General features: G+C 35.4%; 1 protein-coding gene across 1 annotated transcript; it reads right to left on the bottom strand.

Annotated features, from left to right (window-relative positions):
• Window positions 1-3,296: 3,296 nt before the first annotated feature.
• Window positions 3,297-5,516, bottom strand: LOC149534135 (uncharacterized). Its single transcript, XM_089806881.1, has one exon. It carries the CDS (start codon window positions 5,423-5,425, stop codon window positions 3,488-3,490), a length of 1,938 nt encoding a protein of 645 aa, XP_089663007.1. The 5' UTR covers window positions 5,426-5,516; the 3' UTR covers window positions 3,297-3,487.
• Between the last annotated feature and the right edge of the window lie 9,765 nt (window positions 5,517-15,281).

The following is a 15,281-nucleotide window of genomic DNA, read 5'->3' on the forward strand; positions in this document are numbered from 1 at the left end:
AGAAACTAACAAGAATTGATTTAAAAAAAATATTTTCAACTTTTAATAAATTAACTCTAAGTTCTCTCATTTTTAAAATGAAAAAAAAAAACTATGATGATAAAAGTCACCTACTTACAAATGTAGAAAAGTATTGTTATGAAGGCAAGAGATGAAAATAAAGGTTTAATATGAGATTTTGATGTGGTCTCACTCTCTAAAGGGCCCTCAATAGTCATTATGCCTATTTGAAAAGAGATGAAAATAAACCTATGAGTATGAAAAATTTAATGGCTAAATGAAATGTGTGCCCATTCTAAAGTAGTTATGTACATTTGGACTAGATGTCCATTTAGGAATATGGTATTGAATTGAAATGGGTTCTCATTTCAAATGGGTATGAGTTTAGGATTTAGACCTATTCTTGTTGGGATTCTTTTTAAATCTGACACTTTCTCTAAACATGGGATGATGGTAATGATTTTATTTGACAATAATTTAGATTTAGATAATATTCATTTATCTTTTTATTTTCAATATCACAATTATAGTTGTCATGGTCATAATACAATTCTATACCATTAAAATATATAAATTTATGCTAATTAAATGCAAAAGGAGAGAGGCAATCATGGGTTGACGATCAAACTCACACTAGATCAAAAGGAACTTAACATTCTTAAGATGTTCTAGGGTATACTAAGATAAACATAATAACTTGAAAACTAAGCGATGTACCTAGTTTCAAATTAAAATAAAATATTATTTTTAAAATTATACCATAAAGATATAGGTGTAGAAGTCGTTTGTATAATAAAGTGAAAGAAAATAAGTTATCTACTATATTGTGTGATATGTGCACAGCAATGCATTAAATTAATGCTAGAACATAATAGATTTGAAATTTAAGTAAGAAAATGTTGAGAACTAAATAATTGATAAAGTGGTTTGTTGCTACAAACAATTAACATACAAGATCTAGTTTTAGATCCTAAATAAAAACTAATCACATGTTGATATTTAAGTTTTTATACAATTAGAGGTAAAATTATGCAAAGTGTCATGGTATGTGGTTTAGTCTAACTTTAATCATTCATTCTATTATTGATGCAAAATTTAACAATGTTTCATAGTTACATCGTTAGGAAATCATTGTGTTGAAAAGTATAATCAATCTTGCTTTACGATCAAGAGGTGACCAAAAAATTCTTGGATCACAATTAGTTTCCTTGGGAGTTATTAAAAATACTTTAAAGCTAAATTCTATTATCATAGTCAACTACCTTAGGAATTATACAAAATATGAAAGTCTAGTAAGCAAATATGAAAATTTAGATGTCACTAAAATAGAACTAAGACTAAAATTGTGACTAAATGTATTTGAGATACTAATGCTTATAAGAATACTTGTTTAGGTCTTAATGATATCAAATCTATTCTTAAATAATTGTTACTACATGTTGAGTTTGAGACCTATTAATGTCGGAATCATTTTATGACAAAGTCAGTCTCAAGTTGAGAGTTTCTAAATTTAAGAGATTTATATTAGGATGCATATTGTGTTATTAAATATAAAGACTGTGTAATGTCCCACAACATTGTCTCAAGGAGATTTCTCAAAGAATATATTGATCCATATCAAGATGGTTTAATGGTAGTAGTAAGATAATGAATACATGTGTAATTGTTTGTTAGTGTACTAAATAAGTCAAATGAGTACCCGAAAGAATCTATTACTGATATTAATCCCAGTTGATCCATAAAATAGTGGTGCAAAATATAAGATATACACATTTTATACTTCAACCTAATGATCTTTAAGTATGCAATCTAAATAATAAAATATTCTACAATGTAAGACATGTTTTTGATCTTGTTGATCATCATATTAAGAAATTAAAACACTAATATAACAAATATTAAAACACAAATGTAACTAATAACGTAGCTATTTTTAAAGAACTTAACACATTAAACCTTGTTTTTATGCCGCCTAATATATACACAATATCAATTATTATCACCCTATTAGGGCTACCACCACTATTGTCATACCAATGCTAACAATATTTGTATAAAATTTTCAATAGGATGAGCCCCAAATAAGGAAAACTAAAACCACAATATGTGACCAAAAAATGTAGTAGAAATATGATAGACTGGGGAAAAGACATATAATATCCACTTAAGAATGTAACTTCTGTATGTATATTTTCAAAAGAATTGATTTCTTCACAAGCTACAACAAACATTGTCAATGATTACTGAACGATAGGTTGTTGTCTTGACTCTTGGCATTGACCAGTGAGTCTTGGGTTCAAAGCTCGCTATTTGTGTTTTGGTCTTAGTTGGGAGGTTGGAAACCAATTACTTCATATTAAAAAAAAAAAACAAAATTGATAAGTAGGAGATAATTTCCACAGCAAGTCAAATTGTGATATTGCTATCAGGATTTAATGTAAATTTTGAGTCAAACTCATTGACCCATGTTTCATGAGTAGTGATTCAACATGAATCCATCTCCCAAGCACCACCTAGATCCAATGATTGCTAAGTGTAACATTTATTCACCACCTAGATCCAATGATTGCTAAGTGTAACGTTTATTCTCATGGGTCATGAAACATGGGTCAATGAATTTGACTAAAAATTTACATTAAATCCTGATAGCAATATCACAAAGAAACAAAATGTTTTAAAGGCCCCAACGACTTTAATGTTCAAGAGCACTTAAACCAATCGAAGGCACAAAGTTCAAAATAGTACTGTTAAAGGGCAGAGTTATATCAATGAATATAGTTCCCGAGAAGCTAAACGAACAACTAAGAAAAAATTGTTCATCACAGTATACTGATTTCGAATAATAACCATTACATAGATGCAGCGTACATATTGAAATAAACAGCCAAAAAGAGTAGTTTCGACTACCACTAACTCTAGTCTGCATTGTGGTGGAAGAGAAAAAAATCTATATACTAACATCGCCACCAACTGTTTCACTGCAGTTTGACTTATAAAAACTACTCAATTATGGATTCAATATCTATGCCGGCATCAAATCGGCATTTTACTGTTTTTAAAAATTATTGTTCTGTGCTTACAATATTCCATGAATGTGCATGCGACAGTTAGAATAAAGTTTCTCTAAATAAAAGATCAGTTAAAGCGCAACTCATTATTCGTAACTGATGCTACCGGTTGTCATCATGTACTTAATTGTGCATGTCTTGCATGTTCTTCAGAGCCATGCATACAATAATTACCTGTATTGCACAATCAATGAACTCGTTTTGCCTTGAATTCATATGGACAGTAACTTTTCTTGAACAGCTATTAAAACTCATATTCGACACTAAATTATTTCAAAATTTACAGAGTATAAACATATTCTAGAGACTGTTCTTTCCAGCTTTCTGTTCTGATCTACAATATGATCCCAGATTTTTATACGAAAAAGAAAAAGACAATCAAGACCTAGACGTCCCCATGTATTTTGAAATTCAAATCCTCAGTCTAGAACAACCAATTGATCAAACAGTTTCCCTTCAATGGCCTGCTTCAAAACTAGCAGCGGATTTATTTCTCCATTGTTCAGGAACAGTTTGAGCAGGTTCTTCGAGAAGCCGCTCACCATTGCAACACCCTGTTCATCTTTCAGCGCCGGCATGCTATGCGAATCACGAAGGTTCCAAAACACAATTTTGGGAGGTGCCCCATACCCTGCCTTTCTAAATTTCCTCTTTATTACCATGTAATCCGTTTCCCACGGATTCAGCGACGCTTGGTCGAATTCCATGTCACTGAACACAAACAGCTGTTTTATCATCTTCTCTGGCTTCAGCTTGCGTTTGAGGGCCCTTCTGAGAATCACATCAAAAACTTTCTGAAAATCAGTGTTCGCACCCCACTCCATATGTTGGGTAAATCTGTACTTCTCCGCCAGAGTGTCACCCTGGACCAAGTGCAGCTTCGGGTTTTCACTGAAGGTGATTACGTGGCCTTTCCAAGGTTTGGCACTCATTTCTGAAACGAGCAATCCGAGCGCAATGCAGACTTCCATGGGAAGTCCGGTCATGCTGGCTGACACGTCACACACCGCCAAGCTGTCCGACAACCTCCTTTCCTTTGTCATGTCTTTCACCATTCGCCGCCATTGGAGCTCTGCCACGTTATGCCCGCCCTCCGACTTCAACGCTTCTGCAACGATTTCGTGAGGAAGCAGCGCTCCGGCAGCTATTTCTCGTTTCCCGCTTTCCACGTCTTCCAGAAACTGGTTGAATCTTTCCTCGTCGTGCTTCAAAAAGAGCTCTCGGTAGTTCTTCATTGCAACAGACGCCACTCTATCGTATGGCAGCTGGCTCCACAAATTAGCACCCATGTACACCTCGGGCAACTGCAATGCTTTTCGCAGCGGAACCAAAACTTGTTTTCTCAGCCTGTCGCGGACTCTGTACGCATAATGTCGCTCCTCTGCCACGTCAGGATACTCTTCGCGCGGGAAAAGCCTCTTCGCAATGTTCTCGCAGAGAAGAGTAGAACGATCGTAGGAGGAGTCGAGAGAAGGGCACCACTTTGCAGCCAGGCTGATCTCCCTCAATTTCCCCGAATTAAGCGCGGCCAAATCCTTCGCCAGCAAATTGGCGAAATGCTGGGCTATTGCATCGTGCAGTGCTCCGTAATTTGAATCCTCAAGATACCGTTTGACAGCTGTCGATGCATTTTGCATCAATCTATACTTCCTTGCAACCCTCGCTTCTGCACTCTTCTTTTCCCCGTTCACCCAATCTGCTTGAATCCTCTCTTCTCTGGGCTTCAGAGTTCCCCACTTTTTGGCCTCTCTCGCAGCGGCGCCCTTCCTTTCAAAATAGCTGGGTTTCGCTCGCCGTTGCTCCATCTTCATGAGGTCTCTGGGCGTGGGAGACCTGCACCTTTTGGTCCTCGTTGCACCGGCGCCCCTCCAAGCAAAAAGGACAAAACCATCACGCTTTCGCCGCCTTTGCTCCTTCTTTGCCTTGCGCGCTGCTTTCTGCGCCTTTCTTAGACTAGTCTCGTGAGGTCCTTGCAGTATGCGTAGAAGCATCTCTGGAAGATCTTTGTGGCACCCGAATTCAGCAAAAGCGGAGACATTGGCGACTAGGGTTTTAGGGTGGTGAGAATGCATCCAGCAGGCGGCGCCGTAGAAACCCTCTCGATCAGATTTGCCCGTTCCTCGGACTCCTCTCAATTGACAGACCAGCTTGAGAGCCATGAGAGGGTTTTGCTTCCACGCGGCTTCCAGCAGTTGGATAACCCTCTTAGAACGAGTAGTGGGAACGATGTGGAAGAAAAAGTCGAGGCATGCATCACCGGAGGACAAAAAGGTTGCAGAGTTGTTCTCCGTCCTTCCCATGAGAGGTGTTTCTTCCCTCGTCTCGTAGAGCTCTGGAGGGCCCAACAGAAGCGCCATCACAATAATGGATGAAAAATCGATACACAGCAAAGGAGATCGAATTTGATATGGAAGAGATTGAAGGATGAGAGGCTTGGTAGAGTTGCGAGACAAAAGCAAGGTGTCGAATCTGTAATACAAGGTACTGGAATTTATAGTAGGAGGTGCTTGGGGTTTGGAAACTTGCAGGCCAACCAAAGTCCCGCGCCCTTTCGTGGTTTGCAAACTTGCGGGCCAAGTCAATAGAAATAGCAACCACCGTCCGATCAAATTCGGGCAGATTTTATAATCTTCCTATTGACAGCTCAGCACTAATTGTGTCTTGTCCGGTAGCCATATGTATTATGAATTAGCCGACAGAATTCCTTTTCTTGCTTTTTTTAATTTAAAAAAATCAGAACCCATGTGAAATAATTTTAAAATTAATTATTAAATCGTCAAAAATAATTTATTCCTAAAATTTTGTCACCTGAGTAGACGATTCCATCCTAAAATATTTTGTTCCTAAAACTTTGTCAGCTGAGTAGACAATTCCATCCCAAATCATTGGAAACTTGTTTTCTTATTTTTTAATCCATGTTGCGTTTTTTAATCTTTGTGATAAAATTTAAATAATAATAATAATAATATAGATGCTGAAATTTTCACAATAACAATTAAATATTTATCTTTTAATATATAATTTTGCTCATTATATTTAAATTTATATTTTTATACTATATTGATTTATTAATATTTATAAAAATTAAATATTTATTAAATTGATGTAAATAATTGATTTTAAAAAGTAGAACTACAAAAGTAAAAAATTATGTATAGAAGTAAAAATATATTATGATACAAAATTGTGACCACAATTTAGTCGTGCTCTAGTTATACTTCATTTTATTAAAATTATTTTTGAAATTCAATTTAAAATAATAACAAGATAAAATAATAATATCGATGACTGAAAAATAATATAGATGCCTAAATTTTAACAATATCAATTAAATATATATTATATTTATTTTTTAATATATAATTTTATCCATAATTTCTTAATTTATTAAATTGATGTAAATAATTGATTTAAAAAGTAGAACTATGAAAATATAAAATTATGTATAGAAGTAAAAATATATTATAATACAAATTATATTGCATGTGCAACTGTAAGTCTATAGGTTTTATTTTTAAATTTAAAATAATGAGGAACTTATATGGTCTATTCTTGTAACCATGTAACAAATTTGGACTTGTTTATCATACATGTGACACTTAAATTTGTGACCCCAATTTAGTCATGCTCTAATTATAAACAATGAATAAATTGTATTTATAGAAATTTAGAAATTTCAGTGCCTACAAATGTCTTACATGGCGTAGAAATGTCTTCCATGGGGACAAATTTGACATGCAATTTATATGAGTCATTAGATATAATTATCATTTTTTGTAATTAATGGTATTCCTAATAAGACTAGTGTTGTCCTAGTTCGATGTAAGTTGCAAATTTGTATCAGAAATATGTTACAATTTATAGGGTTTGATTACCTATGGTTGTTAAGTTAGAATATTAAGTTAGATTTGAGGTTGTTTTTATTGTAAAATGTATACCAAGTTTGATCGTACATCCTCACATTAGACAACATGGAAGATTAAAAAAATCATAATCTAAATTTAGATCTTAAATTTATAGAAGCAAATTACAGAATGTCACATTTTTAGTTTAATTTGTAATCAAAGTAAAGGTGAAATAAAAATCACTTATAAGATAAGAAATATTTAGAAACTTCAACAAATCCCTTACCCAAAGTTAACTTAAATATAATCACAAATTAATACAACCAAGCCTAGGTTTTAATTGACATTTCAAAAACACTGTCAATTTGTTAGAGTGAAGAATTAATTTCATTTCATTTATTCAATTACCTTTACTCCCTTTATGCACTTTACACACATGCATTTCCATTTAATAATTAAATAGTAATTATTAAATATTCTTTACCTCTTAGGGTTTCCCTTTTAGGGTTTTACAATATCCTTTATTAGGATCAATCTATTGTATTTTCATCCATTCTTTCAGTTTGATAATATATTGTTGCATATTTTTAGAGCCAAACACTTTCCTTCTCTTATTTTCTTCTTCTATGTGACAGGTTCTTGCATGCAGGTGTTCTACTAGATCTGTCGATTTGTTCTCATCAAATTCTTCATGATATCATAGCTCGATCTGTTGTAGCTTGTTCTTATTTGGAGAAAAAAAGGAACAAGGGTTTGATAGAAAAAAATTGGGATTATTTAGCTAATTTGAGAGTTTTTGGTTGTTGTTTTTAGATTTGGTTTTCTTTACAGAACGTTTCTTTTTTGCATGCAAAAAAGGAAAAAAATTGAGCACCTTTTTACAGGCGCATGCATGTGAAAGGGCATTTTTTCTGGGAAGGAAAGTAATTGTTTTGGAGGGCACGTTGAAGAAGGTCATACCTATAGCTCATAGTGGTGTCCTCCTTAGTGTCGTTTACTAGACCTACACCTTATTCCTCTGACCATCATGCATGAGTTGAGGTCTACGTTGGTAGATCTGAAAAGGAAGAACTTCAAGCCCCCTACAGGTGCCATACTTTGACTTGCAATCTTTTTTTACCTACTATTGCTATCCAAATCTATGGTTATTTTCATCAGTATTTTTCAAAAGGTACACATGATTCTAAATTGAAGATTTTATGCTCTTTTCTTGTATACACACTCTTTCTGGCATATGGGGCTCAATTTTTTACATTGAAGGGGGTGTTTTATATTATTGTTTTTGTCATTTACATTAGTAAATAATAACTATTTAGAAACAAACATCTTCTTAAAAAATTTATGAGACCTCTTCTTGTCTAGTTCCTCTAAACCCACACAACTATCACACATGGACAACTTCTATGACATGACTTCTCCATTCAAAGAGTTTGTGGTATTGTTTAGATGAAGTACAACTAGTTTTATAGAGGCCTTTTGAGGTCATGCAACACAGGAATAAGATGGATGAGGCCATGGGTTTGATTTCTTTGAATGTTTCAGACAACTTGTAGTTTAATCTTGATGGGTTAAATTCCCCTCGAGAAATGTGTGCCAAGTTAAAGGACTTGTTTGGTACCGTCAATGAGTTTAGGGCACTTCAGATTGAGGTAGAGCTTACATCAATTGTACCAGACACATTTCCCTCTATTGAGGACTTTTTGGTGAGGTTTAAACAACAGTTTTTTTTGTTACATAGTTGGGGGAAGTGAAGATTGATAAAGAGCGTATTTATCTGATTCTATCAAAACTTCAGGAAAACTTTCAGATTTTCTCTTCTGCCTTCCATTCCACTATAGATGCTTTGGGTCCTAGATTTACCATGCCCACCTTTTAGGTATTACGAGATTGTTTGACTAGAGAGCAGTCTAAGGTTACACAGTTGGATACTCTCATAGGATCAAAGAACCAATCATTGGTTTCTCAGACATCTATAGGGAAGCCGAAGTAGAAATTGAAGCCCAAATCAAATTTAACATGCATTGATAGTTCCTCCAAGCCTTCTCCTAAATTAGATGCTCAAAAATCCACTCCAAAGGGTAAACCTTCTACATCTAGTGAGTTTTCCTCTAAGACTAAGAAGTTTACAGGTGATCCTTACAGTTTTTGTGGCAAGGAAGGACATCCAATTTCCAAGTGTTAGAATCATCTTGAGGCTTTAGAAGAGGCCATGCAGGAGCATAGTATTGCTTCTCCAAAGCCACCACCTCCTCTTTTAGGGAAAGGACGTGCTCTTTGTGCACAAGCATTTTCTTCTTCAACTACTTGGATTATTGATTTAGGTGCTTCCCACAATATGACACACTCACTTGATTTAGTTACCTCACTTGCTCAAAGTGTTACTACATAGATTGTAGTTGGTGAGATGTTTCAAGTTCAAGCACTATCTCTTTAGAGGGTGGTTCCCTATAGGATGTTCTCTTGGTTTTGGTCATTTCTAAAAACCTCCTATCTCTCTTTTAGATTTATCATTCTAGCTCTGGTAAGACAGTTGAGTTCTCACCACATGATGTCATTATTTGAGGTCTCCATGATTCTAACGCGGTTGTTTCTACAGGGAGTGTTAATTTACAGTCTCAATTATATCATTTTGATGGCTTCGAGATCTCTAATTCTATAGGTGTTTCTCTTGTTGCACATGTAGACATAGTGAGCAAGCTTTGGCATGAGCATTGTGGTCATGTCAACTATAGATATCTATAGTAGATGAGTACACAAAAGCTAGTGATTGGGCTACCTCAGATCTCTTGTACTGATGGTGTTTGTCAAGGTTGTGCACTTGGAAACCAACACAGAGATCCATTTCTAGCAAGTAGATCCACATGTGCTAAGGCACCATGGAGTTGATACATAGTAATCTTATGGCATTCCCCACTCTGTCTTTTTCAAGTGCTCGATATGTGCTTACCTTCATAGATGACTTCTCTAGATGCATATGGGTGTACGATCTCCTTTATTAGGTTTCCCTTTTAGGGTTTTACAATCTCCTTTATTAGGATTGATCTATTGTATTTTTATCCATTCTTTCAGTTTGATAATATATTGTTGCATATTTTTAGAGCCAAACACTTTCCTTGTCTTATCTTTTTCTTCTATGTGATAGGTTCTTACATGCAGGTGTTCTGTTGGATCTGTCGATTTGTTCTCATCAAATCCTTCATGATATCATAGTCAATCTATTGTAACTTGTTCTTATTTGGAGAAAAAGAGGAACAAGGGTTTGATAGAAAAAAATTGGGATTTTTTAGCTAATTTGAGAGTTTTTGGTTGTTGTTTTCAGATCTGGTATTCTTTACAGAACATTTCTTTTTCGCATGCAAAAAAGAAAAAAAATTGAGCACCTTTTTATAGGCACATGAATGTGAAAGGGAATTTTTTTTAGGAAGGAAAGTAATTGTTTTGGAGGGCACATTGAAGAAGGTCATACCTGTAGCTCATAGTGGTATCCTTCTCGGTGTTGTTTACAAGACATACACCTTATTCCTTTGACCACCGTGCATGAGCCAATGTTTGTGTTGGCAGATTTGAAAAGGCATAACTTCAAACCCCCTACGAGCACCGTACTTTGACTTGCAATCTTTTTTACTTGCTATTGCTATCCAAATCTATGGTTATTTTCATCAATATTTTTCAAAAGGTGCACATGATTCTAAATTGAAGATTCTATGCTCTTTTCTTACATATGCACTCTTTCTGGCATGTAGGTTTCAATTTTTTACATTAAAGGGGGTGTTTTATATTATTGTTTTTTTCATTTACATTAGTAAACTAGAACTATTTAGAAACAAACATCTTCTAAAAAAATTGTTGAGACCTCTTCTTATCCAGTTCCTCTAAACCCACATAACTATCACACATCGACAACTTCAATGACATAACTTCTCCATTCAGAGGGTTTGTGGTCTTGTTCAGATGAAGTACAACTAGTTTTATAGAGGCCTTTTGAGGTCATGCAACACAAGAATAAGGTGAATGAGGCCATGGGTTTGATTTCTTTGAATGTTTTAGATAGCTTGTAGTTTCATCTTGATGGGTTAAATTCCCCTCAACAAATGATGGCCAAGTTCAAGGAATTGTTTGGTACCATCAATGAGTTTAGGGCACTTTAGATTGAGGTAGAGCTTACATCACTTGTACTAGACACATTTCCCTCTATTGAGGAATTTTTGGTGAGGTTTAAACAACAAAGTTCTTTGTTACATAGTTGTGGAAAAGTGAAGACTAATAAAGAGTGTATTTATTTGATTCTGTCAAAGCTTCACGAAAACTTTTAGATTTTCTCTTCTAACTTCCATTCCATTAATTGTGGATGCTTTGGGTCCTAGATTTACCATGCCCACCTTTGAGGTATTATGTGATTGATTGACTAGAGAGTAGTCTAAGGTTACACAGTTGGATACTCTCATAGGATCAAAGAACCAAGCATTGGTTGCTCAAACATCTTAGGGAAGCCAAAGCAGAAATTGAAGCCCAAATCAAATTTAACATGTAGTGACGGTTCCTTCAAGCCTTCTCCTAAATTAGATCCTTGAAAATCCACTCCAAAGGGTAAACCTTCTACATCTGGTGAGTCTTCCTCCAAGACTAAGACGTTTACATGTGATCCTTACAGTTTTTGTAGCAAGGAAGGACATCCAATTTCCAAGTGTTAGAAACATCTTGAGGCTTTAGAAGAGGCCATGCAACAACATAGTATTTCTTCTCCAAAGCCACCACCTCCTCTTTTAGGGAAAAGACATGCTCTTTTTTCATGACACACTTGATTTAGTTACCTCACTCACTCAGAGTGTTACTCAAAGATTGTAGTTGGTGACTCTGCACATCTTTTAGTTTTAGGTTCAAGCACTATCTCTTTAGAGGGTGGTTCCCTATAGGATGTTCTTTTGGTTTTGGCCATTTCTACAAACCTCCTATCTGTCTTTCAAATTTATGATTTTGGCTTTGGTAAGACAATTGAGTTCTCACCACATGATGTCATTATTTGAGGTCTCCATGATCCTTACTCAATTGTCTCTACAGGGAGTATTAATTTACAGTCTCACTTATATTAGTTGGATTCCTTTGAGATCTTTGATTTTACAGGTTTTCTCTTGTTGCACATGTAGACATAGTGAGTAATCTTTGGCATGAGTTTTTTGGTCATGTCAACTATAGATATCTATAGTAGATGAGTACACAGGAGCTAGTGATTGGGCTACCTTAGATCTCTTGTACTAATGGTGTTTGTCAAGGTTGTGCACTTGGAAAACAACACAGAGATCCATTTACAGTAGGTAGATTCACATGTGCTAAGGCACCTTGGAGTTGATACACAACGATCTTATGTCATTCCCCACTCTATCCTTTTCAAGTGCTCAATATGTGCTTACCTTCATAGATGATCTAGATGCACATGGGTGTAATTTTTGAAGTACAAGTTTGATGTCTTTGATTCATTTCAAATCTTTAAGACATTTGTGAAGAAGAAATTTGGTCTTTCTGTTAGGCGTATATGCACTGACAATGGTAGGGAATATGTGAATTAGTCTTTCAAATATTTTTGCACTAAGCATTGTTTACAATATTAGGTCATAGTTCCGCATACCCCTCAGCAAAATGAGATTGCAAAGAGAAAGAACATGACATTATAGGAGATGGCCAATTGTATGATACATTCTTTAGCGACAAGTTCTTCATTTTGGGCTAAGGCTATCAATTGTGTCAAATATATTTAGAATTGGATGCCTCACAAGGTATTATGACATTTAACTCCTAAGGAAGTTTGGACTCATGTCAAGCTCGATGTTTCTACATTCCACATTTTTTTTAGTGAGGCTTCGGCATTTATTCCAAATGCTCAGAGGAAAGCCATGCAGAGGGAGAGCCAACCACTCATCTTTGTTGGCCACTATGAGGATGTTAAGGCATATAGGTTGTTTGATGCTAATTTTGGAGAGGTCTTGTTTTGATGAGATGTCCAATTTGATGAGTATTATCCTTAGATGGAGCCTCCATCACCAACTTCTCCCTCACTACCTAGTACTTCATCTTCTCCTCTATAGGATTATGTATCCTTTGAGGATGATCTCGATGTTGATCCACTTTCTCCACCTCCACTAGATGTTTAGAGACTTCCCAAGTGGGCTTGTGAGAATGTTGCTATAGTTGGACCTATGATAGGAGATCCTTCAAATTCTTGTCGCACTTGTGCTTAAACATATATTACTAGACTATTGAGTCATGCCATTTCAGATGATCCACATATTTTTTCATAGGTGACAAAACACTTAGAGTGGGATAGGGCTATGGATGAGGAGTACTCTTCTTTGATGAAGAACCACATTTGGGATCTTTGTCCTCTTGATGGGCATACTGTACCAAGTATGTTGCAGATGATTCTATTAATAGGTATAAGGCACATCTTATTGCAAAGGGTTTTTCATAGGTCGAGGGTATTGATTACTCTAAGACCTTTTCTCTTGTTGCCAAGGTGAATTATATTTGCCTTGTACTCTCTCTTGCAACTTCTTAGGGATGGACAATATTTCAAATGGATGTGAAGAGTACCTTTTTCCATGGAGACCTACACGAGGAGATCTATATGGAGTAGCCTCATGGTTTTGTTCATGACTCTTCTATGGTATGCAAACTTTGAATGTCTTTATATGGTCTCAAACAAGCCCCTTGGGCTTGGTATGAGAAGATGGATTCCTTCTTGCTTCCTTCACACTTAACTCATTGTCATTATGATCCTATAGTGTACATTCAGTGTCATGGGGCTTACTCATTGATAATTGTGCTATATGTTGATGATCTTATTATTACAGGTAGCTCATCCTCTATGATTCAAAGTGGTCAATGAGCTTTGAGAGAGTAATTTGAGATGACAGGCCTTTGATTTCTGCACTATTTTTTGGGCCTATAGGTTGTTCAATATTGAGATGGGATAGCCATACTCTAGCAAAAGTCTGCTCTTGATATGCTTTAGAGATTCAACATGCTTGATTGCAAGCTTGCTCCCATACCTTTTCAATCAAGTGTTTTTTTATCTACCACTTATGCTACTCCTACAATGGATTCCACTTTATGTAGACAACAATAGGGTAGTTTGTTGTACCTAACACACACATGTCCTAATATATCCTTTGCGGTTGGACTTGTCTATATATTCTCGCATGATCCACATGAGATTCATTGGCAAGCTTCCAAATGTATTTTGAGACCTGTACATATGGGGTATTGCATGTTATAGCATGCACTACACATCAAGGGATCCTCACATTATTATTATATAGACTTAGATTGGGTTGGTGATATTGATGATTAGAGGTCTAATTCTAGCTTTATTTTTTGTCTGAGTTCTAGTCTTGTCATGTCGTATTGCAAGAAGAAGCATTCTCATGCATTATCATCTACAGAGGTAGAATATAGGGTAGTTTTTCTAGCTAATTAGGAAGTTTTGTGGCTTCAACAATTGATAATAGAGTTTGGATTTCCTCTTGATAGTTTCACCCTTTTTTGGCATGACAATTAGAGTGTTATAAACATTTCCCACAACTGATTTTAGCATAAGAGGATTAAGCACATTGAGCTTCACATGGACTTCAAGCATTTGATTTAGGATGGCTCTCTTAGCTTGGACTATATTCCCAATGTTGAGGAAGTTGTAGACATCTTCACTAAACATTTTGCATCCCTGTAGTATCTTCAATTGTGTTCTATAATTGGGGTGAAGGAAGTTGTCCTTGGGGGTTCTCATTAATGAGTCATTCCTTCCTTCTTTTATGTTTTTTAGCTTCTTCTATCTCTTTTTGGAGTAGGGTTTTTCCCACATGATTTTCCCTATTTCTCCTTTTTTTTAGAGATTTGATTATGTTGGGCACCTCATCAGGCCTTGTTGTTGGTTCCCATTTTTTCTTTCAACAGTGTAGTTTCCTTTCTTTTTTGCATCTTTTGTAGTTGCATTTTTTCGCATCTTATGGCAGGGGGGGGGGGGGGTGGTGGTGTTAGAGTAAAATATTAACTTAAGTTCATTTATTAAATTACCTTTACTCCCTACTAAACATTTCACTTTATGCACATGCACTTCTATTTAATAATTAAATATTAAATATCCTTTACCTCTTTGGGTTTCCCTTTTAGGGTTTTATGATCTCCTTTATTAGGATTGATCTATTGTGTTTTTATTCATTCTTTCCATCTGATAATATATTGTTGCCTATTTTCAGAGCCAAACCCTTGCCTTCTCTTTCCTTTTTGTTCTTTATGATAGGTTCTTGCATGTAGGTGTTCTACTAGATCTGTGGATTTGTTCTCATCAAATCCTTTAGATTTCATAATTTAGCACTAT

The sequence above is a fragment of the Cupressus sempervirens genome, chromosome 10 (assembly GCF_028749045.1).
Source record: "Cupressus sempervirens isolate cs-2001-9-10 chromosome 10, ASM2874904v1, whole genome shotgun sequence".
Classification (NCBI taxonomy): Eukaryota; Viridiplantae; Streptophyta; class Pinopsida; order Cupressales; family Cupressaceae; genus Cupressus; species Cupressus sempervirens.